The sequence below is a fragment of the Cantharellus anzutake genome (genome assembly GCF_015039405.1).
Source record: "Cantharellus anzutake strain C23 chromosome Unknown EI90scaffold_16, whole genome shotgun sequence".
Taxonomy (NCBI): domain Eukaryota; kingdom Fungi; phylum Basidiomycota; class Agaricomycetes; order Cantharellales; family Hydnaceae; genus Cantharellus; species Cantharellus anzutake.
This window is the reverse complement of record NW_024066966.1, coordinates 446450-473713: the sequence shown is the minus strand read 5'-3', so window position 1 is coordinate 473713 and position 27264 is coordinate 446450. Positions and strand designations below refer to the sequence as shown.

The following is a 27264-nucleotide window of genomic DNA, read 5'->3' as shown; positions in this document are numbered from 1 at the left end:
GGATGTGACTTAGTTTAGTGCTAAGAGGCTGGTCACCTGCCTAGTTAGTACACCGCGAGAAGCCTGGTAAACCGTGGACGCATAGGTACGGTTTAATATGAAGTGGAGGAGACAAAATATAATGGGTGCTAATTGCCACATTGAAACCAAATAGTCATCTACTGGAGGGCCTCGAACGTCGAGGGCGTTTAAGACACCCTTTTGAGGCAGTGACTTGACTCTCGTTACATAAGCGGACATTCCCTTTTCAGGAACCCACGAAAAGTTGGTCGTCACGCAGGACAATGGCGTCCCTCTTTGGACGGAAGAGGGCAAGCCGACCTCGTACCAGCTCGATCTCCGGGTCAAGTGAGCTGGACCAGAGGTCTGTTCCATATAATCAACTCCCAGCGGGTGGTTTACCCCCAGCAACCATGTCCCAAGGGACGCGCAGTGGCATACCTTCTGGCAGTTATATATCTGCCCCCATGACTAATCCGACCCTAACATCTGAAGGCGTTGATATGAATCTGCATGCACGACCGCGTGACCGTACACCACGATCTCCAGAGAAAGAGCTCGATGCTGTAGACACTTCATCCGTTCGGCCTTCCAGAACTCACCCATCCTATGATTCTCGGAGTGTTATTGGCAGCGATTCTGGCTATTCACTCAACGGAAGCATGGGACAGATGCGTCGTCTGTTGTTTCCGGTTCTGCGTCTTCCTCCTATCTTCGCAGCCCTCTGTCAAGTACGAATGGACTGCCAACTCCCCCTCTCCCGGAATTTGGGAATTATAGCAATACCACCATCTCGCGGCCATCCTCTTCAACACGGCCATCCTCAACTGCTACGGTCAAGAGTGATGGCGGCCATCGTGAACGCATTTCGAAATACGCGAATTCGATACAGTCTGGACTTCAAGCATTTAGTGCCGAACATCACTTGCACATGTCCAATTCGGATGAGTTTAATTTTCCTCGCCCCGAGGATCCAGCAGATATCGAAGCATACTTCGCGCATGTCAAAGCGACACGTCAAATGCCGGACTCTTACAACCCCGATATCAATCAGAAATGGATGATTGTTCGCAATCATGAACAGTTGCGATGGCAAGAGGAAAGGGAACAATACGTGCAGGCGAAACGGCAGACTGCGCAAGGACAGAATCCGATTGGAGTGTATGCAAAAGACTCTCCTGAATGGTATCTGAAAAAGTTCATGGACATGACCATTACTGCGAAGCAGGTCTCTGGTCTCGGCATCAATTTGCGGACTCTTCCTATTTCGTGGGTCGGGCTGAATCTCGGTCTGGCTCTCTTCTGAATCCCCCATCTTAACAGGTGGATGCAGAAGTTTGTCGATTTGCAGGGGGTGTCCGTGCTTGCCACGGCATTAAATACAATCAACCGGAAAGGCAGCAACCGAAAGGAGGCTGACATACAACTAGAGCACGAGATACTGAAATGTTTTCGTACTTTGGTTGGACAGGGGGTGCGTTCTGTTGACCTCAAATCCTTACTTAATTCGGTGATTAATTTTGCAATGTTTACCAACTTTCTAGCCTGGTGCAGTCGACCTGATAGCTCATAACTTAGCCATTGATCACGTTGCTTGCTCCCTAAGCACCATTCACATTCCTACACGAAAGCTGGTGCTTGAGATTCTAACGTACCTATGCTATTACCACGAGTCCACCGCACTTGACGACGTTTTAAGCGCACTTGACGCCCTAAGTCAGGCCAATAATCATCCCGGTCGATATGATTATTGGTTTAAGACGTTGACCGCCACCCTCAGTGGCCGCGGGAAAATGGGCAGCCTCGTTGGTGCCAGCGACGAAGTCCGCCGTAACGTCGGTGTAGAGAATAACCTCAACGACTATGCGGTGAGTCCCAGGTTTGGTAATTTGGCCCGCGTCAACCGCCTCATTCCCTATTGAAGCAAGCCAATATCATGCTGGTGGTCGGCATCCTTCAACAAACTGATGATTTTGAGATGCGGATTCACCACCGTTCCCAAATGGAGGCTGCCGGCATAAATCATATCTTGGACATGTGCAAGGAGTTCTATTTCAACGGCCTCGACACTCAACTGGAAAAGTACGAAGAATTACTGGAGGAAGACCATAAACAAGTTGTGCAAAACTTCAACCAAGAGATACTAAGAGATATGACGGACCCATATGATGTTTACCGAGCGATTATGTCCAGCATAGAGGGAACTGATGCCTTTAGGTACTTCTTGTCCGCTATGCAGCACCTGCTCTTGGTGCGGGCAGATGATGAGATCAAGACACATTATTACCAGCTTATCGACTCTTTGGTAACATCGGTCGTGCTCGACAAGAAGCGCTCGTTCGCTGGCGGTCTCACCAACGCCATCGGCTTATCAGTTGAGCAGCTAGTAGCTCAATTCGGGGACCAGGAACGTGCTCAACAGGCAGAGAAAGAAGCTACCGACCTCCGAGTCCAGTTTGGACGTCTGAAGGCCGAGAAAGAGACTCTAGAAGAGGAGCTTGCTGCAGTGGACGAGGGCCTTGTCGGCATCCTGAAGGGCAAACTCGTTGCGACTGAAGACAAACTTCGCATTTCGCGTGAGACGACTGAAGCTCTTCAGGCCCAGGTTGCTGACCTCCAACGGGGCCACAAGGAAGAGGTGTTACAATTGGAGCTACAGATCTCAGAGCTATTCAAAATGCTCAGAGAATCCCGCGGTATCGCTTCAACCCTGCAGTCGAATGAAGGCATGGATAGGAAAGAGCTCATTTATACATTGTCAAAGCAGATGGAGCGCAAGAAGACCATCGGTATCTTGGAAGGTCGCCGCGGCAGAGATTCCCTCCTCGATTCTGACAGTGACGATAATGACGGTGCTGCTCGGCCTCACGATGCTACCGAACGGCGTAGAACAGCAGCTACGCGGCGCAAGGTGCAAGTCGGGCTGAGTGGCATGAACACGGAGAATCGCATTTCGCAATTCGCGGACGCTGACGAAGAGAATGTCAGAGAGCACATTGAAGAGAGCTTGGCCGCTGGCGTCGAGTTGATGGCACGTCTATTCGTCTTGTTGGCCTTTTTTCATGCACTTTGTTAACTCAGATTCCCCCTAGTCCCCACCATTGGCCGCTGCGTCCCATTCTCGCAGTGTTCGTACCCAGAACGGTTCACCTCGGAGAGTGGGAGGTCCTCGCACCAAGGCGCCTAATGGGCTCTTGAATGCACTGCATTCTCATCGCTCGGCATCAAGTGGCAGTATCTCAATTCGCGACGAGCGCGATTTTGACAGCGAGTACGGTGTTTCCAGAGAAAGTGCTTTGACCACTAGCGATGACACGGCTCCTACCTCCCTCAGCTCTGTTGACGACTCTGGGCAAAACGATGGCCTGCCAACTGCCCAAACCCACTGCAGCAAATTCTAGCAAAGAAGTTATTAAACGTGAGTGGGGGCTCGTCCTTAGAGCCGACTGGTGAACCTACTCCTCAACCTGGACCCGAAAGGAACGCCACATCATCTGCATTGGGTGATGAGTCCCCCGCACCCCCGCCGCCTCCGCCTCCGCCTCCGCCACCACCGCCACCACCGCCACCACCACCACCACCACCGCCCGCCCCGCCGCCCTCTTCGAGTCAGTCTGGTGCTTCACCATCAATCTTATCTCCGCCCCGCCCCGCCCCCACCCCCGCCTCCGCCGGTAGGTTTCTCGTCGCCTGTGCCATCATCCATCGGCTCGCCGGCACTCCCATTTCCTATGTCAGCGAAGATGCGAGCGCTTGTCTCATCTAACTCCACCCCAACATCTCAAAGATCCTCTACATCAACATCCCTCTTTGCTGGTATATCGAACGCTCGTAAGGATGTTCCCATTACCACGCACACCCGTATGAAGCAGCTTCAATGGGATAAGCTTCCTCAGCAGCAGGTCACGAAAACTCTTTGGAGTGCCACAGAGTCAGCAGAGAGAGAAAAGGAATGGGCTAATAAGTTACAACTTGATGGTGTTTGGAGAGAGATGGAGGATGGCTTTAGAGCCAAGCAATTGGTAGCAACCCTTGTCGGTGAGTAAGCGGAGAAATATCTCACCTGAATGCCTATCTGAATCAGACCAGCTGCCAGACAACGGGCGGAACTTAAGAGTGTACTGGACCCTAACACAAAGAAGCGAGTCGGTATGTCCGAATGGTCAAACTTCTCCGAAGAGCTAAGCTAATTTCTACTTCCTTTCGCACTTAGAAATCATCATGCAACGTGTGAAGAGACTCAGTCCTGAGGAAATCGCTCTGCGTATAATCCAGTGCGACCAAGAGGTCTGCGACGAGCACTTCTTGCGGGAATTGGTCCATGTTCTCCCTTCGCCCGAACAAGTGAGTACCCTGCTTTTCGCCAAGGCCCCTGGCTTAGGTTCCTTTCCAGGTCGGCAAGCTCAATGTCTACCGGAATGCTGCACCAGAAGAACTCGCCGAGCTCCATCTCTCGGATAGACTGATGGTTCAATTGATTAAAATCGAACGACTTGGTCCCCGGATTGAGGGCATGGCCTACCGGGCGAAGTTTGACGAGTCGTATTGTATCCTGGAGGATGTGGGTACATTGGTGCAAACTACATGACATCCCCGCTGACAGCCAGTTACAGTCTTCCAAAAAATTGATTGAAGGTGGCCGCACTCTCCTTAGCGCCAATCACTTCAAGGAGCTGATGAGCGTAAGTAGTGGTAACGTACTCTAGACCAGACTGGGTGTGACGCACTTTACTCTTGCAGCTCATTCTCCTTATCGGCAATTTCATGAACGGCGCAGGCGTGAAAGGAGGTGCATTTGGTTTCCGGGTTAGTAGTATAAACAAGGTACGGGAGCTTCTGACACTTGGGTGCATTTGACTCATTGCTGTGAAGCTCGTGGATACCAAATCTGTGAACAATACGACACTCTTACATTTCCTGGAACGAACGGTGGCGAAACATTTCCCAGACATGGAGGAATTTTTAGACGAACTAGACCCTCCCGCCGAAGCCCACCGAGGTCAGAATCTAATCCTACGCATGTGGTGTCGACCCAAGCATGAATTGATACCCGCTTTTTAGTCAACCTCCTGGAAGTGCGGAAAGGCCTCACTGAACTTCGAGATGGACTGAAGCGCATAAAGCTTGAACTTACAGAACACTTTTCGGATGTTGAAGCCTTGCCTCCGGAGGACCGATATGCGAAAAAGATGTTCCGTTTTGCTTCGGAGGCAAGCGACCGCCTTGCTGATTTGGTCGACAGCGTCACACTGGCGGATGCCACGTTCAACGAAGTCCTCAAGTACTATGGTGAAGATGACCGAATGATGGCTTCGACAGAATTCTATGGCATCTTCAAAACTTTCGTGACTTCGTATAAGGTAAGTTGCCATCGCCGGACAGCCTCACCGATGTTCTTTAAGTTAACTTTTGGGACAGAAATGTAAATCAGAGAACGTTTCTTGGGCTGAAGAGCGCGCTCAAATGGATAAGCGCAAACAGGCCAAAGAGGAGGCTCGCAACGCTCGAGATGAGACAAGCAAGAACAAGGTCTCTACAGAGACGCCCCGCGAAGACATGGATACGCTCCTGGCCAAACTTCGCGCTGGCGATAATGTCGGACGCAAGACCCGGAACCGTACCAAAGTCACAACATCCTCTAAATCACGATCCTCCATCACTGCCGTTCCAGAAACAACAGAAGGCGAGATCACGAATAGTGATGCTGCTGATATGGCCAAGAATATGCTAGCGGCACTGAAGAAGGATGGGTCCAACAATTCTGCGCCATCTCCTTTGTCTACTTCACTAAGTATGACTTCAACATATACGTCGCGAAGAAATCGATTGCGTGCAAGTATACGTGCTTCCGGGCCCGTACCGCTTGCTACTGCGGCACTCGAGTCAACCCCTGAAGCGGAGCCGACGATACAAGAGGATGGGTCGGATGTGAATGCAAACACCGATATAGAAGCTCATCATGAAGATGACGGCGACGATGAGACACAATATCAAGCCTCTCCTACAGTCCGTGTGACGCAGCTCACATCGCCTCCACCACCCCCAGACAAGGACGAGCCTGTGTCGTCCTAAGTATCAACGGAGTACGTGTCCAACTCGACGCAGCTTAAAAGAAACCAGTTCATTACTATGCCTCAAGTTTCCCGAAAGCCGTGCTGTCTTGAATTCGTCGTGTACAATCCTCATGCTCTCTTACTGTTCATTATGTTATGCTTCACTTGCTTTCAGTTGACCCAGTTAACTTATGTATTGTATTTTATTCAGCACGAGACGCCCTGTAATTCGTCCAAGACAAGCTTGTACTCGACTAGCTTATTATAATCTTGTGCACCAGTCGTGAACTCGCTACTCCTACGCGCATATCATCGAGTGCGCGATAGAGGCTTGAGTAAAATCAAGGATGCCCAAGGAGCTATCAAGCTGTTAACTTATTGATGCGATACATAATACTACTCGCGATCGCTTCCCCAGATTAATAGAAATCAAACGTGTCACAATGAAGCCAACGTGTCATATGCATTACGATGATCGGCCATCGGTGGCCCATTCAATGAAGACCGAGAACTTCACGTTCGTCAATCACCTGGAACCGGCACCAGCACCGGCGTTGTAGGTCCTTCCGGCGAAAGCAGAACGAACGGTCGTGCCGGGCTTCTTTGGTCATCCAACACCCATTTCCAACCAGAAGCGGTGCGGTTGTTCCACAAATTATATTCCTACTTGGTCAGGGCTCAGCTAGCAAAACGGCTCACACCGAACGACAAACCGGATCGAGGATTCCGCGCGCATATATGGTCACATATATCATCAACCAAATACAGCCATCCAACGTTTGTTTCTCGTGTACATAAGCACCCAACCACCACGCAGTCGGACTTGTTACCGATCACCCACGATATGAATCATAAAGGGGGCTGCATGGTATCGCAACTTGGTTATTCCTCGAGCTGAGACATACGTTGGAAATCGGATCGGGAATGCCGCTCAATTATAGAGTAACAAAGTGCATGTGCGCAGAGATGGCTTGAGGGTAGCTAGTATAGCGCACAGTAGTCGCAAGGGATACTAACAACTGACGTGATATGGCGAAGGCCTTCGTCAATGGCGGGATCCGTGACAAGATCGAGCGAGACCGTGAGAGTTGGGTTGCCGCCAGTTGCACTGCCCATGCATATACAATGCGACTTTGCCACGCCATCCACAGCAAAGATGCGCAAAATGACGCGCTGGGGGCACTGTATCGCGTTTGAGGGGCTAGGTGGCCGATGACTCCTGAAGGTGATTATGGGGACCGGAACTTGCCAATCCCGGTTCAGGCTAGGGTATAAATCCTCCCCGATAACACCCCTCTTTGTTCTTTAAGCATCCCTAAGGGATCCCTTCTTCGCCCAACTGAGCACCATAGACACGTATTTACTCCATCCATGTCTTCTACCCACATTTCTACGCCGACGGACGCATTGACTGCGAAGAACACCGGCACCCAGGCCACCGAGGCTCCTGTCTTCCCACTCCCTACTACCCCCAGTTCGATGTGAAAGACCGGAGAGAATACGAGCATGCACGCCAGCGCGCTCTCAAACCCTCCGATCGTGTGATCAAGCGTATCTTCAAGCTTCCCAAACGCCCAGAGGGCAACATTGGGCGCGGAGCGAAGAAACACCTAATCAACACTGGGCATAACGCGATCAGATACGCCCCTAATCCCCGCTGGGACGCATGGATCAAGAAGGTGGACCTCGTGCTGTATGATGATGACGTCGTGGATGATGTGCGCGGTCAGTTGCAGTTCGAACGCGCTGAGGACCGCGCGGTGGCACCTCGCGATCCCGTGCGTGTTAGCCTCGATGACTTAATAAAGTCACCACGTAAGCGGAAAGGTATGTCTACTCGGGCTTCTATCGTGTGTTTTGCACATCATCGACAATGGAGACAGGTATTGCGCACGATTACGAGATTATACCTCAACTGCGACCTGTCATGGTCATGGAGGAAACAATAGCCGATGATAGCTCTTCCTCTGAAGAGGAGCTTGGCTGGGAAATGGTTCCTGCCCTCAATGCCAAATCCGCCGTTCGTCTACTCAAGACGCCGCGTAGTTACGCGTCAGTCGTTTCCTCGTCTCTTGCCGGCGCCAACGTTTCCAATTGAATGGACTTCTCTCTCTCTCAACTCGTCGCCGCTCGTTAGTCCTCCCCCCAAGTTATGCACAACCATAGAACATACGACGAAGACAAATCTATGTAACGACACGATGAATTGTGTGGACTCTCCGTACTGTTCCCTCCTCTCTTTTCTTGTACATCTTGCAACGCACATTCCTTCTGTATCTGTACCTTTTCATATATTGGGTGTCTTGCCTGCCTATGTTAATCTCATTCTTCTATGTTCCAATTTTAAGCGTATGCCACCCCGAAGGGCTCATGTTAATGGGATCCACGTTGTTGGCTGAATTTATGTTGTCCGGCCAAACTACATCTCAACCGAGGATAGAGGCGAGGCTTTAGCTAGTGTGCCTCCTTGGCTTAGTGGTATGAGCGTCGCTCTTGTATAAGATGAGAAGCGAAGGTCCTGTGTTCGATCCACAGAGGGGGCAATTTTTTTTCATGTCTAAATCAACCACGGTAGTAAGCAGGAACAAAATGCGCGATCAAAAGGATTAAGGATTGGCAATACGCCAATAGATTAAGCTGGCTTTTCCTCCTGCAACCGGCCATTCCTGCACCTTCACGTTCCTCCCATGGCTCGTCCCCTTCATATCGAGCAACTGTTTTACTATACACACCCTCAGCGACATCCTCTCTGGGATCAATCCATACTCCGCTGCTGCCTCGTTTGGATCCGAAGTAGGGTTGTAGGTCACCATAAAGTCACGCATGTATGTCGGCTGGGGAAGGTTTGACCGTTTACCGTTGCCGAGCTGGTAAGATCCGTTGGCTCCCCACGCGAGGACGTCATGTGCGCCAGAAAGGAGGGTGAGCGTGTGGCCACCCGTGGGTGAAGCGGTTATCGTTATAGGGCGGATAGCTTGCGTTCGGCCTTCTGTTTCGTTATCTAGGGAAGGGTAAGCGTTAAAATGATTAATTACACAAATGGGAGGCCCTTACGCATTGCATTTCCACTGATTACCTTAACTTTGACTGGTGTGCTCTGTGCTTGGGAGAAGGACCCATTTCCCAGTGCACCCCATTGTCCCATTCCGCAGGCAAAGACGTCCACAGCCGGAACAGGAAGCTGAAGAGAACTGCTTTCGACCGTAAAGTATGCCGCATCGCCTCCTAATAGGCGCCATCAGGTAAGTCAGAAGGATGGGATGCACAGATAAATACCAGCTGCGAGATCGGTGCATTTGATAGAAGTGCCCGAAGAGTATGTCCGAGCTAAAGAAATCTCTGTTGGGACAAATACACAAGGAAGTGTAACAAGTGCTCCCAAACCCAGCTGCCTTGATTGGAAGAAAACACCTCAATGTTATCAAGATAAAAAAACGACGATATGCTCACCCATACTCATTCGCCCCCCACGATAAGACGCGACCATCTTTCGTGCGTACATAACTACTTCTTCCACCTGCAACTGCTTGTGCAACATTGATCCCTCTCAGCGAAGGAATTTCGTACAACAGTCGCGAAGGACGTTTCTCAGGCCCAACAGGAGTGTCGGGGGATTTAGGACGAGCGAAAGGGGTATCATTTGAGAATGGGTCTTCCTGTAATTTAGGGATAAGCTCAACCTGCTCTCTTGGAGACGAGCCACCGACGGTCTCGACGTGTATTTTACGCGTTCCCAGCTGTCCATGGGAGTTTGCATTGAGAGTTATGGGATGGGTAAACGTACGCCCGGCGGAAGTGACGGCAAGGAGATGATTATTGCCAGCGGAGATGGACGTGAATCTGGGCGAATAACTTTAAATTTTGACCGTCTGGGAAGGGGGGGGGAATCAGACCTCACTTTTCTCCCGAGTGGAGCTTGGCATCAGAGGTGAGCTGATATGGCGATGGAGACCAATTCAGTATCCAGTATGTGCTCGTTTGAGCCACGGGAACGGAACCGTCAGATGGCAAGGAGAAAATTCGACCAGAACGGGAGAGAGCGAATATGTTTGAAGGCGAAATAGATAAATGCATTAAATCCTAGAGACAGCGGGCTATATGAGAACCCCAGATTGCACGTTCCGTTCACACCCACTTCGCCCTTCAGTGTGCATCTAGGTGTGTCACCAACAGCATCTCCCCATTGATGTAGATCTCCAGCTGCATCCACTAGCGCCCCGTGAGTATCGTGAAGCGCAACGTCCCGGAATGCATGTCCAGATAAGCGGTCAACTGGCAGAGGAAATTTCAAAGTCTCAGCCAGATGTGGCTAATGATCTTAGGCGAACCCCATCCATGTGCAATGAGTTCTCCAGACTCTAGTACAGCTGGATGGGAGCCAGTTACTCTCAGCTTTGATTCCGCCTTTGGAATGGCCAGCTCGCTCTTCTGGTCATTTGAAATCTTCTGCCGCAGAATAAGGTGGGAGGCCACAGAGCCACTAGCGACAGCGAGCAGGAGTCTTTGGCTGGATAAGAGCCTCGAGAACACGGTCCCCTAAAGGCACCGAACATGATGTTGCCTCAGAGCTCAGAGGGGTTTCAATGACGTCCAGTTCAAGTGTTAGGAGGATTCCCACGCATCCGACCCATTCTCTTTGCATCCGTTTGGGCTTTGTGAACGATGTCAATGCTTGTTCGAACGGCCTATCGTGATGCTACTCGGATATCGTCGAGAATCGTATCGAGACCATTCTCGATGACCACTGCCACTCGTTCTGATCATCTGTTCGTTGTGAGTATGATGCGACTTGCTGGGGACCTTTACTCACGGCCAAAAACCTTCAAACAGCATCGGGATACCACCTATAACAACCCTAAGGTTTGTTGTTCTGATTACTTGGGTTGTCTCGGGGCTGATTGGCTCTTTGTAGATCCCATTTCAGTTCACACCTGAAAACCTACAGCGAGCAAACGAAATAATTGGGCGATACCCATCACAATACAAGAAAGCCGCAGTCATTCCTTTGCTTGACCTCGGGCAGCGCCAGAACAAGGGATGGACTAGCATCAGCGTCATGCAATACGTTGCCAAACTGTTAGAAATACCACCGATGCGTGTTTACGAGGTTGCCACATTCTACACCATGTTCAACCGGTAAATCACCTTTACAGACGTGGCTTACTTTTACTTTGTCCCTTACATCCTCACTCCCTTAGTGAGCCGATTGGGGAGAACTTTGTGCAAGTTTGCACGACGACTCCATGCATGTTGTGTGGGTCGACTGACATTTTGAATACCGTAACTTCGCACTTGGGTGGCATCAAACCTGGCGAAACCACTACGGATGGAAAATTTACTGTCGTTGAAGTCGAATGTCAGGGCGCATGCAGCAATGCACCCATGATAGTTGTAAATGATGATTTCTACGTATGCAGGCTATCGTGTTCATCTCTAAATTCCCGTTATGATGTTCTGCATTCCAGGAGGACCTTACCCCGAGACCACCAAGAAGATTCTGGACGCTTTTGCCGCTGGACAGAAACCAAAACCTGGGCCGCAGAGTGGTCGTCACACCAGCGAGAACTCCTCGGGCTTAACGTCTTTGACTACAAAGGTGTGTCCGCTTTGCCCTTTCCGATCTGGATACCCTTGTAAACCCCATCCTCCCAGCCTTACGGTCCTGGAGAACATTGCCTTCCAGAATTCCAGTAGATTTGTATGATTATCTCTTGGCTAATATGTTAGTGAAGATGAAGCCGCTCTGATGCCAAGGGGGACATCCGCCCTTGCATGGATACAATTTGCGAAAAACACTCACGCCGCCAGCTTCAGGCAACCTCGAGTGTGAAGACTAAGGTCAGGGTCAGGCCATTGCGACTTTGTGCCAAGCAAGGAGGGAAATTTATCTCAGCGAAGGACCCAAACTACATTGCATAAGTAGCTAACACAATGGGAAGCAGATTACTTTCTTTATGAAAACGAGACTCTGTCATCCGTGGTCGAGCAGATAGCAAGGGAAGCATGAGCTTATGTTCATTCAATCTTGGCAACACCCGGAGTGGAGGAGTCCTCAGGCAACTACGCGCGGAAACGTGATAAGTGTGACGTTTAGCGCATAATCGATCGAATAGTTGATGGCTTGAGTTTACAGGATGTAAGTAGCGTGCAGGCACGTACTTGAACTACGAAGCTAATCAGGGGTCCTGCATATGAGACGGACATGGAAGACTGTCTTACACGATAAGAGAACCGAACATTTGTGGTAAAGCGCAAATTGGGGGGGGCAGAAGCGGTAATTACACAAGCACCACCCTCTACATCAGAACGTATTGGGGGTACACACAGTGATTAGGTGAAGCTGAGGTGGAAGGCATAAATTAACGAAGTTGCATGGAAGCCGGACCCATTTCTCATGACAATACGTACGGCTTATACTATACTGTTCGAATTCACCAGGGGTGATGCGGATACCCGGGGAATCGGAGGCAAGAGGGAATAGTAAGTGGAATAGGGAACTACCCAGTTGGTTGAGCTCACAACTACATAGTCGATTTTTTTGGGACGTTTGCTTGAATGTGACCTGTGCCAGGTATATATTGCGCTGCAGTTTGTGTTAGATTGGAAGCATACATAATATAACTTTTGACCCCTGCACATTTTGATTCACAGCTTCCCAGCAGAGGGTGTGACACACTCTGGAATATAGATAGAAAGTACGAACTTTGACCGTCGCAAGTCGGAAATAGTAAAAAGCAAAAAAGAGGTTCCCGATGCCCCGCCGACGCCACCGCCGAAGCGACCCAATAATGGGCCGAAACAAAATTGCACACGACCCTGGTCACTGCGCTGACTTTAATAGATTTTCCCGAGGCTCGGACACCGTCTATCAGCTGCTCTGTTAATATGATCGAAGGCTGCTTCAGCCTATAGTTGACCAGTGCCTGTCAATTTAGCCACACCTCCATCTGAAACTCGAGAGACATAAAACGAATGAACGATTCGGGTTCTTTAGCTGCAGGTGTTGCGTGTCCGCATACTCACAATTCCTTCCCACGCATTGCCATGGACGCATGCATCCGTTAATATAATTGCCTCGATATATGTAGGCGACCACGAAATGGCTCGTCTAGCGCTGCAGCGAATGGCCCCTGATCGAACGTGGAGTGTCCATGATAGTTGTGGGGACCAGGTGATAATGAGCGAGAGTTCGAACGCTTTGCGAACTTTGCCCCCGCTAATTATACGTATTCAATGTTGCTTCAGTATTAATGAGCAACGATGATCAATGGATTTATGCAGCCAAGATGGGCAGCATTGACGTAGACACCTATCGATCACTCATGCGCGCATCGGGTCAATGCTCAGAGCGAAAGGTTTGCAAAAAGAAAGCGACAACGTTAGGTCGTAATATACGTAATACGTTACTGACTATATAAATCATTCAACTTGTAGTGGGGGATGTTGGGACAGGTGTAGGTGTAGGTGTAGGTGTGCGGTTGGGTGTATGTGAGTGAACAATGAACAACACAACATTGAAGACAAAAAATTGAACAAAATAAATCATCCGATGAGAAGTGATTCTCGAAGGCGAACAAGGGTGAGAAGGGAAATTTTTGAAAGAAAAAAAAAACAAGGAATAGATCACATTCACCAATCGTCCCTTTCCGCAAACTTCCGGTTCCGCGTTAACCGTCTGGTGGCTTTGAATGCATCATCGACGCTATCAGGAACAACTTCTGTCCCATAAAGTGTTCCTTTTCCAGGACTCGGGGGCGGCGCATCATCTGCTGTGACGGTCCATGGATCTTCTTCGATGTGAGGAGTCGGTAAATCACTCATCATCTCAACGGGTATCCTGGGGCTCTCCGTCTCTATACTGCTGCTACCTGACGGCTGGCGCGGAGTGCCGTATCCAAAGGGAGGTAATAATCCTCCAGGCATGTCTTGTCCTTCAACCGATGATAAGCCAAGACTACGATTGAAGCGACTCGGAGGCTCGTAGACGGGGAAAGCGGGGGACGTATCCCCCGGATTTCGAGCACTTGAGTCTATCCGCTCGAGAAAGGTAGCGGGTGGTTGCAGGTTGCCTATCCCTGAAACACCATATTCACCGTCCCTGGCTCTCGAAGACACCGGTCTGGGGGTGGCAGGGACATCCTTTGCACTAGATGATGAAGTCCTTTCCTTTGCCGTTCTTGATTTGGATGGTGAAGTCAAAGGAAGAGTGTTCCCTACGATCTCTTTGCCCTTGCCCTTTCCCCTTCGGGGGCTGTCTGTAGTCGGACTCCCTGTTGTCCCCGGGAGCTTACGAAGGAGCGAAGTCGGAGCCGCGCCACGGGGACTCTCAGGGGGAAGTATTTGTCGTCGGGCACTTCGGGTCAGTGGAGGGGTCCGCGGTGCAAGCTCATGAATTGCTGGCACTGGCGCGATAGGCGACGGAGGTACTACCGCCGCTCCTGTCTCTGCGACGGCGTTTTCGAGAAGGGCAGCCGTTGTGTCAAATGAAGGCATCCTATGTTTGAGTCGCTTGGACACCCGCGGGGACTCGAGCTCCGCTGACGAGACACGTTTCCTTCCGGGACCGGGTTGTATCAGAGGGGTGTCATCACGGAGAGAGGGGTGGAGGAGTTCAGAAGGATCGAGACCAACAATGCTTCCATCCTTTGAACTACCAGCGCCGGGTGTGGACAAGAGAGTAGGATTGGGGTCGCCATGGTCGAGTTCCTCAAGGGTAGCGATTCTTTTCGAAAGCGAATCTATTTGTGCGGCTGTCCTCTCACGTTCGACCTCAAGTTGTCGCTGCATTTCAGCTTCGTTTCCAGATGGCGTTAGTTTTTGTATTCGCAAATCGATGAGCTTCGAAACTTCATCCATTATTCGTGATCTGCCGGTGACAATGTCATCCTTGACACCCATCAAGTCTTTCTCCTGAGATGAGAGAGTGGAAACCAGCATGTCTCTTGAGGTAATGAGTTGGGCTATCTGGAGTTCGATAGAGGCTATTCGTCGAGATATCGCAGTGCTTGTCCTGGAGCCACTGGGTTCTTCTGCTGGTGGGGTTGTGACTTGTGGTCCGGAGATGGGAGCTGGCCTTGTCGTAAGCAGGAGAAGAGCAGAGTGGGTGTATACTTACGTTCTTCCTCCTCCACAACAGCCTCCATTCGTCCATTCCCTTCGACTATATCTACTCGTGAACGTGTCCGGGGCGCGGATCGACTGGAGACAATTCGGGTGACGGCGCGGGCACCGTCCCCTCCGGCTATACGTGGCTTCCCCACTCCGAGACGTTTCTGAGTATCACGGGCTTTCCGCTTTGGTGGTTCCTTCTTGTTCTCTTTCTCAGATTCTACTACCGCGGACTCGGACACGACTGGGGTTGGGGGTGCAGAAGATCGGGCGGCGCTTCCGCTATTGGCACGCGTAGCGCGACTGGGCTTGCGGCTGCGTTGAGTTTGGGCAGGGGGTTCTTCGGTGGCTCGGGGAGTCGGAGGAGAGGATAGGGGTCGAGAACCCACGGGGGGGTTGCTCGTCCGCGTCCGATCGCCGGAAGAAATTAGAGTATGCCTGTCAAGTGCGACAGGGTGAACCACTATCTGGGGAAAGGTTTCAAAGTGGTCAAAACCTACCCTTGAGCAATGTGCGACTCCAAGGATGTGATTAGGGCGTCTGTCTTTAAGTTCGCCTTGAGGTTATTGTCCTGCAGAATGGGGGGTGGGTTTCAGATCGTTGGGAACAAAAATTGACAGAAAAGTCGAACTTTGCACAACTGCTGTAGTTGGGTTCTACTCAACGATTCCAGGTGGATGTCCATGGCAAGGAAGTGGAAGGATGAACAATCCAATTTGCTTCCGGAGTCAGCTAGCTGCAGGGAATGTAAATAAATCAACATACTTCAACCAACAGGCCTTAACGAGTCAACAGATCGCCTACTTGCGGCACGTTCCTGGCAAAAGTAGAGGAGTAGTTACGAAGTCATAGAGGCTGAAGTCCTGCCTAAGGGGTAGTGTCGTACCACGCGCCTCTTGTGACCCACGTTTCGTTATTCATATCCGTCGACACGCTGTTTCACACGGCCAGCTTCTTCAGGCTTGCCATTTTCAATCTCCCAGAAAGCACATTCGAACTGCTGGTTACATACTACTAGCACCCTCTTCTACTCCGATGCAACTACCCCTAGAATCCCATTCCAAATCTCTCATTTGCCTGGAACGAAACACGTTCCCCTGTTTGCCCCTTGCTTCTTCACAGCTCAGGGGACAGCTCCTCATCAATGCACGGGGCCACGCGTTATTGACCTGTTATGGTGCTTGCTTTTAGGGTTCAGTTACTCAAGTCTAAAACGAGTTTGTTGGAGATGACATTCCCGATCAGTTCGCCAACCCTATCAGAGATTATTGCCTTAAGCTGTAGATCCCGTCATGTTAAGTAGTGAATTTGTCCAAATTGCCTCGTCTTATCGAATCTTTGAGATGTGGGCACTTGGATCACATACATATCCGTGGTTACGGCGACAATTCATTTTCGATTGATCGCAGAAAATGTACATACTGGAGATATTTCACTTTGACCACGATGCCAGGTGAGATGCACGGGACGGAACCAAACTGACCGATTCCGTGGCAAGTGGGAGCCCACACACCGCAGCATAGTCTTATTAGGTGCTCGCACCTTCTTCATGTGCCCAGGGCACAGATAAGCCGGTGGAATTGATTACAACGGGCCAATAACATTCATCCATGACTTAGATACTCCGGCGTAAAATCAGTACAAATCCCGGTTGGCTCTAGGGAGCAATGCCAACTTGCAAAAGCGCATTATATCCGTTCCGAACAGAGCAACCCTCATGATCGACACCTTCCCCCTTAACGACAAACAAATAATCTATTCAAAGAACACGTTGAGGAACGGTCATTTGTAAATTATCATTGCTTGGATTGTGATGGAAAGGGGTATTTCCTGGAAAAAAATGAAAAGCTAGCTTTTTTGGATACGTGGATGATCGAACATCGGAGGGGCAAGCCCTAGCTCTGAGAGGCCAAACTAAACAAGTGGTGCGTGTCCCTTGCTATTTGCGGTGTCAGAAGGTGATAGAGCAAAGGCCTACATCCAGAACAAAGGGTGTAGCACTTCGGGGCATTGCCTATTGGTGGGAGTAGACTTCCGACCCAAGCAAATCGATTCAGGCCTATGTCGATGTGAAATACGTGAGAAATTCCGAGTGAGTCCATAGGCAGGAACCATGATACCGTTGATTATCATGGCACGTCTGATCATACTTATCATGTGCACAGCCGCACTTGACCGGAACAACGAGACACGTTTAAGTTATCCCACAAACTAGACCCCTAGGTTTGCATTATGTAGCTCGTTCCCATGCAGATTAAAGAAAGGCACTCGATTTAGTGCTCCGAGCAACACAGAATGGACTTCTACTCGAGAAGCGCTTCATGAATTTCACAAAACGTTAGGAAATCTAAGGCCGAAAGGTATCAATTGTACGTAGCATGCAAGATCATGTGTCTCGCCAGCTCCCTAAGCCGCCGCCCGCGAGTTCCTTCAGCGTGTCGTTCGTTTGTACTTGATCAGAAAGAGCTGCCTCGTGTGGCCCCTGATTGCATGCTCCGTACTGTCTAGGAAAGCGAGTTCCGAGCAATGGAAGGGATGTCGAACCAACTCCCTGAATAGTGATATGCACGTGGAGGGAGGGTGGGAGGGTGGGAGCAAGCAGGACGCTTAAGCTATGGAACAATTCTCCCGCCGGAGTTTCAATAGAACAAGGAAACACCGAAGCAATATGCAATAGGATTTAACCGTATGTGGGGACGATACGGAGTTAGATCGCGAGGTACTATGTGTCATGCTTAGGGGGTCCGCATTCCCCGAGTATAGGCATCATGAGGACTCAATCTGTGGCATCCTCGTGCTTCTCTCTGATTCTCCTGGCCACAACACCGTGCAAGCATTGCAGCGCACAAAGCGACATCACCCCTGGGAACACCTGCAACCGAAAGCAACACAAAAAGCTTCCTGAACGAAGCCCTTAGAATTGACGGTTAGGCGGCCGGGTACTACCCCCTAGCGTGACACTATTTGTTTAGAGGCACGACCTACCAGTATAGGCCACCGAGATGATTAAATCCCGGATATCGCGGTGGTAAATAGACGACACCTGTAAGTACCACTATACTGACCTGCCCATAGAGTGGTAAAGGGATCAACTGGACGGCTACTTGCGTGCCTTCCAAAAGGCCAGCATTGAATCCCTTCATGACAAGCATCACAACAACTTGAGCATGAAAGCGCCATATCATGCCATTCTGAGTAGGCATTTGTCGAGCATATGTATAGGTAACCGCATCAGCGAGCTTCCTCCACCCGGAGATGTTTTGACGGTGGGAAGATCGACAGGGAAAGGCCGGATGTTCTGTTCCCCTGTCTTGCCATGTTGAATGGGAAGTTGTGAAGCTAGAACATAACATATGGAAGTTATTGCCTTCTCTCCAGCAGCATGCATGTGTGCAAGGCCTCCCCCCTTGTTACATGTAAACTACAAATACGCACACATAGAACAGGTCGGTGCCGGAAAATGGATTACTAAAAAAGACATCTCGCAGAACTAACACACCACCACAGCCGATTGAGCGACTGAGAAACACATAGGAGCCCAGAAAAAAGCCAGCTGTGTCAGCCGCAGTTGACGTAAGCCATCCCACAGAAAACCCGAAGCGGGTGGCTTGTTTGGATAGTAGCAAGCAGCTTATCGTCCAACTCACCCCCCAAAAAAAAGTATTAGCTCTTGACAGCCTCAACCACCCTTGAATACGGCGCCTCGTGGTCCTCTCATATCAGTACGGCTGCACGCGTGAGGAGCATGCAGGCAGCTTCTCTCCCGCGACCCTAACGAAATTCGGGAAGGCAACAAAACTCCCAAAGCTTGTGATTGCAAGCTTCGTAGCACAAAACCTCTTCCCCCCAACCTTTCCTAGCAACGCATGATGTTTCTTCGCATAGAAAGCCACGAGGCCTAGTACGAATCATCATCAGACGAGCTTTTTTTTTAAGGCATAGATATATATATCAGACGTTGGGGGGCTATCTGGGCCCCTGATCAATAGAGTAGCAGAAGAAACGGGCGGAAGAGCCCAAGGATCGAATCGACGCTTTCGTGCCCCCCCCCCCCCATACAAGAGTCATCACGTTGATCATCCAAGATGATAAAACAAAATAGGATATATATATATAGTCCAAGCCCGACGAAATCTCTGAACCTTCAGCACAACGGTCAACGAGAGCAATAGAAACCAACTAACGAAACCCACGAAACCATCAAAGTTTCATGCATGCCCGTATGCGGTATTTTAATTCTATGTTTCCCTGAGAATCACTGCTAGCCAGAGAGAGAGAGCAGCGAAAGAAGAACCGAACTGGAAAGAAAGAAAGGGGGGCTTGATGCCATATAACTTGCGACTTTGGAGTAATTCATCGAATGGCCGAAAAAGCTAGTTATCGGTGCTATCCACCTTTTACTTCGAGAAAGAGTCTCTATATATAACACGAGTTTGACCTCCCTGCTAATACAGGTAGATGAAATGGTCACTTTGTCCTGTACGAAAGACCTGTTGCAGCTTAGCCAGCTAAATCCGACTTTTATGGTAATCCCGATGCAGCTGCTGGCTTATAGGCTGGCTGGGTCGGCCGTCGGGCACCAGACATTACGTCGGATCGGACTTACCAAGAAACCTCAGCAACCCAAGAAGAAAAAAAAAAGGCTTCCTTTTTGGAGTGATGACATCGGCCGATAAGACTTTCCGGCCGAAAGCCTCCAGCTTTTTGGTATTTAATGTACCCGTGCACGCAGGTACAGCTTGCCAAGAATTCTGCCAAGCATACCGTACTTCAACCCATCGCTCACGTTATAAACAAGTGCGAACATACCAGGTAAATAACGTACGTACGTCCCATAAGGAAACAAAAGTTCCGGTTTATTTCTGACAAAGCACCAACCCCATATTAACTCGGTGTTCTAGCTTCCCCTCATGTCATCACCGCTATCCACAGGGAACGTCAAGGCGTCGAACCAGTAGCAGCAGTGACACTACCGCTTCTGTTCTACTTCCGCCTCCAAATCAGAAATACCTACACGGTCATCATGAATCGGTCCTCCGTTCCCATACTTGGCGCACAGCTCAAAACTCCTGCGCTTATCTCCTCCCACACCTTTACCGACTTTCTAATACCTTTTCCTCGAATGATCTTTCCGCCACTCCTAACGGTAGTAGTAGTAGTAACAGTACCACGCCACCCACTACTACTACTACCACAAGTGCAACGACCATACCAAACTTGAAAATTCTCGACATTGGCTGCGGTCCTGGAACTATAACGAATGATCTTGCGTCGCTTATCGCTCCTGCGGGAGGCACGATCATCGGTATCGATATTTCGGAAGACATCCTGGAGCAAGCTAGGGAAGATGCGAGGAAGAAAGGGTTGGTGAACGTAACCTATTTAAAGGCGATGTTTTTCATTTGGTTAAGAGGGGAAAGGGCAAGGAGGGTCAACAAGGCAAGGGTGAAGAAGAGGGGATGATGAATTGGGTTTATTCGAAGAAGGGACTACTTTCGACGTCGTTCATGTTCATCAGGTCCTGCAACACGTTCAAGATCCTGTGGGTGCCTTGAAAGAAATCAAACGCGTCACCAAACCAAGGCCAACATTCTCGAAATCAAACTCGGGATCGAACGTTGACAAAACCTTGGCAGCACCGCCATCATCATTGTCACCGTCATTACCATCCTCGTCAGGGGCGGGAGAAGAAGAAAGAGGAGGAGGAGGGATCATTGCAATTCGAGAATCGATATATGATCGATTCATTTGGTATCCTGAATCGAAAGGGATCGAAGAATGGAGTAGGAAATACATCCAAGTGGCCAAATCCATCGGAACCGAACCGAACGCTGGAAAGATGTTACACGTTTGGGCCAGAGAGGCAGGTTTACTACTTCAAGTTGAAGAAGAAGGTGGGGCAAAAGTGGCGAGGGCGGGAGAGGGAGAGGCCGGAACAACATGATATGCAGTGTGAGCAATTGGTGTTATTCGACTGAAGAGGAAGTGAAATGGTGGAGTGGGTTGTGGGCTGATAGAGCGACCAAGTCTAATTTTGCAAAGATTGCGATCGAGAAAGGGTTAGCGAGCATGGAGGAATTGGAAGGGATTAGGAAGGCTTGGTTGGAATTTGGAGAGAGTGAAGATGGTTGGTTCGTTATTCCTAGCGGGGAGATTTTGATCTGGGTTTGAACTATGTAGCATTGAAGAACTTAACTATGATATGACGGGAGCGTTAGAAAAATGAGTACATGGTCTTCAGTCTATGGAACAATCCCCCGGATCCGAATTGTCAGATTTGCACCATTTCCGATTGTCTCTTTAGACAAGGAAAAAAAAAAAGTGCATTGGCGCTTATTGTATACGCCACGTGTCAACTCGCTTGCCAATTTTGAGTTTAAATTGAATCACATTCAAATATGGGTTGGTGAGCTAGCGCCTAAAGTGAAATCCAAAACACGCTTCCAACCATGGCACCACATCATTGGCCATCGAACGTACAATACATCTGTCAGTCACGTTTAGCGAAAGACTTTCCCCATGACGTCCTCGAGCAAATGACTCAGCCTCGTGGGGCTTCTACCCATGGAAACAACCATCAAGCTGCATCGAGTCGGCGAGACGTGGCATCGGCATCCCGGATGAACATTCCTGATAATCGAGACACGCTGCGCGTTTCCACTATTAGACGTAATGATAAGACGACTAGCAGCGCCAAGAATAACAACATAAAACCGAAAACCCAATCCCAGCCGCGCGACACCATCGACGCTGCAACGTCCTCAGCGCAATCAATCCACCATCAACCTACTTGGAGCGGAACTGTCTTCATCCAGCCCATCACCGACCCTTCCCACCCTGCATACAACCAAAAAGGCTTATTCGCTTCTAGAAAGATCAAACCTCATTCGTTCATTTGTGAGTACGCGGGGGAGATACATGTCGATGAGAGAGTTGGATCAAACTATGATTTGTCATTGTTCAAAGCTGTGAAACGCTCGAGAGTTTCAGAGGTGGCCGGCGACGAATGGTGTAGTGCCGGTAAAGGTACAAAGGACGTAATAGGGGCTCGACTGGCGTGAGGACCGGTAACGGTGGAAATGGCGGTGATGACGTTGCAGGCGAAACAGGGGTGGCATTATCCTCGAGTGAAACCGCCACTCAAAATCGTTTTTGGGGAAATGGCAGTAGTGACTCCCAAGACGGTGAATCTGCATTGGCCCCAACGTCACTCGCACGTACAGGGAAACTCACACACTCAAAGCTGTCATGTTCGAAACCCTCAAACCGCTCAAACCGCTCAAACCCTTCGCTGATCACGGCGCATACTCACGAGACCAGCAGGAAACTGATGACAACTAAAGAAGCGCTTCACCCTCTTCGACAGCTTTCGGGCTGCTGCTGAACGTTTCCGCGGATGCTTCCGTTCTTTTAGAATCTACAATAGAATACATCAACGTCGGGATAGATGCCGAGAAGATGGGAAACGAAGCTCGATTCATCAACGATTATCGTGGCGTACCCATATCCTTATCCAGTAGTACTACTAGTGCGAAGAAGATACAAACGATATCGACCCGGCTGGGACCGAATGCGTTCTTTGAGGAAGTTTGGATTGAAGGGATGTTGTGCATGGGTGTTTGGAGCGGGAAAGAAGGGATTAGGAAAGGTGAGGAGATCATAGTTTCGTATGGGAAAGGATGGTGGAGGGCGAGGGAGTAGTTCGGCTTGGAAGAAGCCGGCGGCTGTCAAGGTGGAGGTAATGTGTGCGTTATGTAACGAAAATATGTAGATAGATAGATCCACGAGGGAAGCGCATGGACGCTTCAACAACTCATTTGATTTTGTTTTATTTGTAATACAGATATGATATAGATGTCAACCGCCGGATCCTGCATACATAACTTTGGTGAATCGAGTTATGTATGTAGGCGCTTAAGTAACAACTACTCACTCGACACCCTTCGTTTATCGGGTAGATGTCATCATCACAACCAAAAAAAAAACAGACGAGGCAATGAATTGTCACGACGGCGACGTCGGTCTCATTTATTTAGCATCAATGTCTCCGCGGATAAATTAGCGGGGTCCTTGAGCCCTGACCACTTTGTTAAGTAATTGTCATAGGGCACTCAGCGGAGATACTCAAATGGGGAAAGATCTCTCTCTCTCCATAACTTTGTAACCGCGCAGCGCCTAAGGCAATAACAAGATATCAGACAAAAATTGATAAAAGAGATAAGATGCGAATTAAGGCGCTACACGTAGCGCAACAGTGAAACGTGTAAGCACAGTGGTATACTTAATGATATCAGTAACTGATATGAGCACGATATGTGTACCGGCGCGCGTCGTCATGGCTTGTTCATCCCCAGACGAAGAGGTGAAAAGGTAGGCCGAACGAGAAGCAGCCCGCATCAAGCCCGCATTTCCTCATCCGCGTTCAGGGTCTTTTTTTGTTTTTTTTTCTGGCCTATATCACAGACCGCGCGCTTGAGCTACTGGAGTAGTAAATCCCCTCTTTATTCTCCATCTTCCGAGCGAAATCAGATGAAATTTGGACATCAATGATGTAGCAGTACTATCCTAACAACCAGAGAGATGCGTTTTGGGCGCTTGGCTAAACTGAGTCACGCGAGGAATACTAAAAGTATTACCTAAAGCAATCTCGAGAAATCAATTATATTACAATTCATACATAAGTTGCAGATATGAATTCGGTATTGTACATATGTTACATACAATACTTCTCGTTCTTTTTACGTCCTAAGCTTCGTCCGTGGCAAAAAAATAAATAAAACCCCTCGTTCTCCAATCCCTTTCTTTTTAGTTATCTCCCTCCTTTCCTTTTTGTAACATTCCTCCTCCTCCTCCTCCTCCTTCCCCCTTCCTTTATAAACCCCTCCATCCCTTGAGGCATTTTTTGCCGTTCATCCTTGTCGTGCATCTCTCCTTGGGCAGCGACGCGTAACTCCCACAGAGCAAACAGTCGAACAGCCGCCTCCCTATCTCATCATGTCTTCCTCCTTATCAGCTCTCAGACGACTTCGCACTGCTCTTATCTTATTCGTCACATCAACATCCCTATTCACATCTACCGCCAGAGCTGATCCGACGCCTGTTCCACCACCTGGACAACCTAGCAGGACGGGACCAGCCAACACCTTCCAAGGTACATAAAAAAATCCATATCCAGTAGACTCATCCCATCTGTTCCATCATCTGTCTCTGTGTGTGTGTGTTCATGAAGATCGACGATAGTACTCATGTCTGAACTCTTGATTCTTTCTGTTTTGAAACATGAACTTTGGTGACGATATGGACCGCGAACTCCGATGATCTCCTGGACTCTCTCTCTCATACCTGATCGGTTCCCGTGGTTTTCGTCGTGTTTCCGGAATAACTTTGAACAACCTTACCCGTTCTTGCACTTGCACCAACCTCCGGTCAGTCATCGGTACCTCGGGTGTCTCTGCGCAGCAACTGTTCCTTGGTACCGCCAATAAGGTTTTTATCTTCCTCATTTGTCGTTTTGTCACAACTCATATTACTTATTATTTCCCCTTTGGACATTTTGCGTCCACCTTTATTTCAAATATCATCTTATTCTCAACAAGGTCTATGTCGTGGACAAGACGGAAGATAACCCCCTCCGAATAAAGAGTCATCCAGCTTGGGGTTCCGAAATCACTCTGAACCCAACTTATTCTGTTCGAGCTATGGACATATACTCCAATACGTTCTGTGCTGGTGGGTCTTCGTTAGGGGATGGAAGGTGGATAAATGTGGGTGGGAACGAGGGTGTGTCATGGGGTGGAGTAGCACCGGGTGTGCAGGGTAACAACCCTGCGGCGTACGGAGGAGCGCCTTATGATGATTATGATGGAGGTGCTGCGTGAGTTGTTGTTTGCCTCTGGTGGTTGATTTTTTTTTTTTTACTTTTTTGACTGAATGTCTTTTGGGGGGGCGTAGGATTCGTTTGTTGATGCCGCGTGATGATGGGACGTGTAATTGGGACGATAATCCGAAGAATTACATGTCCTCCCGCAGGTGGTATCCAACTGTGTAAGCTCCTATTCGCTCATTCATTTATTACGAATCATCTTCCTCCCCCCTTCCTCCCCTTTACCCCTAAATGCTCACATTCTCGTATCAGTGAACCCCTCGAGGATGGAAGCGTCGTCATCATAGGAGGAGATAACATCGGGGGCTATCTCAACTCTGCAGATCAGAATAATCCCACATTAGAATACTGGCCATCGAAGGGTAACGGAACTCCCGTCTATTTACCTATATTAGACGAAACGTTACCAGCGAATTTGTTCCCGTTGACGTGGTTGTTACCCAGTGGGAATTTGTTCATACAGGTTAATTGGGAAACGGAGGTTTATGATTATAAGAATAATGTGGAGCATAGACTTGCGAATATCCCTGCGTGAGTCCAGAGCCTTTTTTTTTTTTTTTTTTTCTATGACTGACGGACGTGATGGTTATATGGTATTTCCCCCCCCCGTCCCCTTTGATATCTCCAAAATGATGAACAACAACAGTGCCGTTCGAACGTACCCCGCCTCTGGAGCAAGTGTTCTCCTACCACTGACGCCAGCCAACAACTACACCGCGACGGTCCTGTTTTGTGGAGGATCGAACGTCGCCGCTGGCCAATGGACGTCGTCGAACTGGATCGTGCCTACGTACCCTGCAAGCACGAGTTGCGTGAAGATCAATCCGGATGACAAGAAACCTGTTTGGGTGAACGATGCGGTGTTGCCGGAAGCGAGGACGATGGGTAATTTCATCCTTTTGCCGGATGGGCGGATCTTGTTGGTGAATGGGGCCAAGCTGGGTGAGTTGTTATTTTTGATTTTTGATTTTGTTTGGGATTTTCTTGGCATCGGTGGCTGAGAGCCCGGGAGTGAGACCATCACGGGACGCGAACGGGCACATGGTAGCCTTTGCGGCGTTCCTGAACACGGTTGCTCTCTTTCTGGTGGCCGCAACTGATGATTCCCCTGCTGCGAACACGGTTGCGCGCTTGGGAACGGTTGTGCTGGTTCTCCTCATCCCTGTGGCCGCGTGTTTTTTTTGGGTGGGTTCGATTTTGCTGAATTCGCGCTTCCGTTATCAGGTACTGCTGGATATGGGAATGATAGCTGGGCTATTGGGCATTCATATGCTGATTCGCCCATTCTGACACCTTTGTACGTCAAAGACCTCCTTTACATATTTCTAATCGGCTAAATTGGACCTATGTATATCCTTCCACCCAATTTTCTTGTGGCGTTCTCGTAGGATTTATGACCCTCATCCGGGTATTCCCACATCCCGGCGATTGTCACGGGCGGGTTTGGGGTCATCCAAAATTCCCCGTATGTACCACTCTACAGCTATCCTATTGACGGATGGGTCTGTCATGATAGCTGGTTCCAATCCTAATCCGGATTATACCGTTGGCAATGGCGTCCAGTATCCTACTGAATACCGTGTCGAGTTGTTTTACCCTTGGTATTTCAACTATACGCGTCCGAACCCTTCTGGGTTGATTGACCAGATCGGATACGGTGGGAATTACTTCGATGTTCAACTCAGCGCTGATGATCTAAAAATCAACGATGGAGGGAACGGTCCATTGTACAGCTTGAACGGTACGAAAGCGATATTGATTCGTACCGGCTTCTCGACCCATGGATTGAACATGGGACAGCGGTACCTTGAGCTCCAAACGAGTTACACGTTGAATTCGGATGGGAGTGGCATTTTACATGTTGCGCAATTTCCACCGTTGCCGACGTTGTTCCCGCCTGGACCTGCGGTGTTGTATATCGTTGTCAATGGGGTGCCGTCCGTGGGCGTGTTGGTTACGGTGGGGAATGGGCAGATTGGGACGCAAACGGTGAACACTGTCACTCCTCTGCCGGGGAACGTCGTTCCGGTGCCGACGACGAGTACTGGCACCTTGACGACTATTGGGCCCAAGTCCACGGGGCGTGTGAAGAGTGGTTCAGGTGGAGCTCTGTCTCTTAGGGGGAGGGTACCGTGGATTATGCAATTTGGTGATGGTGCCAGTGGTGGTGGTGGTGGTGGGATTGTTAGGATAGCGTTCTTCTTTGTCGCCGGGTTGGTT

At 49.5% G+C, this 27264-nt stretch overlaps 8 protein-coding genes and 1 non-coding gene across 9 annotated transcripts; 7 read left to right on the top strand and 2 right to left on the bottom strand.

The window, feature by feature from the left end:
• Window positions 1-284: 284 nt before the first annotated feature.
• EI90DRAFT_2915367 (uncharacterized protein) lies at window positions 285-6072 on the top strand (the record flags this gene model as incomplete). Its single annotated transcript, XM_039054544.1, has 16 exons — window positions 285-682; window positions 721-1269; window positions 1324-1474; window positions 1545-1872; window positions 1929-3043; window positions 3093-3338; window positions 3392-3674; window positions 3751-4038; window positions 4090-4149; window positions 4214-4344; window positions 4394-4561; window positions 4614-4682; window positions 4741-4824; window positions 4873-4999; window positions 5062-5360; window positions 5419-6072. The coding sequence occupies 16 exons, from the start codon at window positions 285-287 to the stop codon at window positions 6070-6072; spliced, it is 4950 nt and encodes a 1649-aa protein (XP_038917771.1).
• A 1352-nt stretch (window positions 6073-7424) lies between these two features.
• EI90DRAFT_3015098 (uncharacterized protein) lies at window positions 7425-8002 on the top strand (the record flags this gene model as incomplete). Its single annotated transcript, XM_039056866.1, has 3 exons — window positions 7425-7502; window positions 7529-7831; window positions 7937-8002. The coding sequence occupies 3 exons, from the start codon at window positions 7425-7427 to the stop codon at window positions 8000-8002; spliced, it is 447 nt and encodes a 148-aa protein (XP_038917770.1).
• A 512-nt stretch (window positions 8003-8514) lies between these two features.
• Window positions 8515-8596, top strand: EI90DRAFT_t112. The gene has a single exon. It is a non-coding gene; the product is annotated as a tRNA-Thr (tRNA).
• On the bottom strand, window positions 8571-10531 carry EI90DRAFT_3050740 (regulator of chromosome condensation 1/beta-lactamase-inhibitor protein II). The gene is given in 7 exon segments (XM_039059779.1): window positions 8571-8610; window positions 8627-9054; window positions 9108-9278; window positions 9330-9445; window positions 9504-9893; window positions 9952-10133; window positions 10189-10531. 5 exon segments carry the CDS (start codon window positions 10125-10127, stop codon window positions 8660-8662), a joined length of 1248 nt encoding a protein of 415 aa, XP_038917769.1. The 5' UTR covers window positions 10128-10133; window positions 10189-10531; the 3' UTR covers window positions 8571-8610; window positions 8627-8659.
• A 184-nt stretch (window positions 10532-10715) lies between these two features.
• On the top strand, window positions 10716-11747 carry EI90DRAFT_3145035 (thioredoxin-like [2Fe-2S] ferredoxin-domain-containing protein; the record flags this gene model as incomplete). The annotated part of the gene is made up of 6 exons (XM_039065224.1): window positions 10716-10826; window positions 10884-10913; window positions 10966-11189; window positions 11252-11462; window positions 11536-11649; window positions 11706-11747. The coding sequence occupies 6 exons, from the start codon at window positions 10716-10718 to the stop codon at window positions 11745-11747; spliced, it is 732 nt and encodes a 243-aa protein (XP_038917768.1).
• Window positions 11748-13576: 1829 nt separating this feature from the next.
• Window positions 13577-16237, bottom strand: EI90DRAFT_499148 (uncharacterized protein). Its single transcript, XM_039067703.1, has 4 exons — window positions 15793-16237; window positions 15662-15732; window positions 15169-15599; window positions 13577-15121 (listed from the first exon to the last, which is right to left on the bottom strand). The coding sequence occupies exons 1-4, from the start codon at window positions 15922-15924 to the stop codon at window positions 13683-13685; spliced, it is 2073 nt and encodes a 690-aa protein (XP_038917767.1). The 5' UTR covers window positions 15925-16237; the 3' UTR covers window positions 13577-13682.
• A 3640-nt stretch (window positions 16238-19877) lies between these two features.
• On the top strand, window positions 19878-21392 carry EI90DRAFT_3050730 (uncharacterized protein; the record flags this gene model as incomplete). Its single annotated transcript, XM_039059778.1, has 5 exons — window positions 19878-19919; window positions 20106-20534; window positions 20575-20591; window positions 20613-21055; window positions 21085-21392. Coding segments are annotated over 4 exons (1137 nt in total), but the record flags the coding sequence as incomplete, so codon positions are not given.
• Window positions 21393-21571: 179 nt separating this feature from the next.
• Window positions 21572-22909, top strand: EI90DRAFT_3050725 (uncharacterized protein). Its single transcript, XM_039059777.1, has 3 exons — window positions 21572-22170; window positions 22206-22411; window positions 22528-22909. The coding sequence occupies exons 1-3, from the start codon at window positions 21611-21613 to the stop codon at window positions 22860-22862; spliced, it is 1101 nt and encodes a 366-aa protein (XP_038917765.1). The 5' UTR covers window positions 21572-21610; the 3' UTR covers window positions 22863-22909.
• A 1246-nt stretch (window positions 22910-24155) lies between these two features.
• Window positions 24156-27233, top strand: EI90DRAFT_3145033 (DUF1929-domain-containing protein; the record flags this gene model as incomplete). Its single annotated transcript, XM_039065223.1, has 9 exons — window positions 24156-24312; window positions 24592-24647; window positions 24758-25035; window positions 25113-25205; window positions 25297-25575; window positions 25691-25986; window positions 26269-26341; window positions 26433-27129; window positions 27207-27233. The coding sequence occupies 9 exons, from the start codon at window positions 24156-24158 to the stop codon at window positions 27231-27233; spliced, it is 1956 nt and encodes a 651-aa protein (XP_038917764.1).
• Between the last annotated feature and the right edge of the window lie 31 nt (window positions 27234-27264).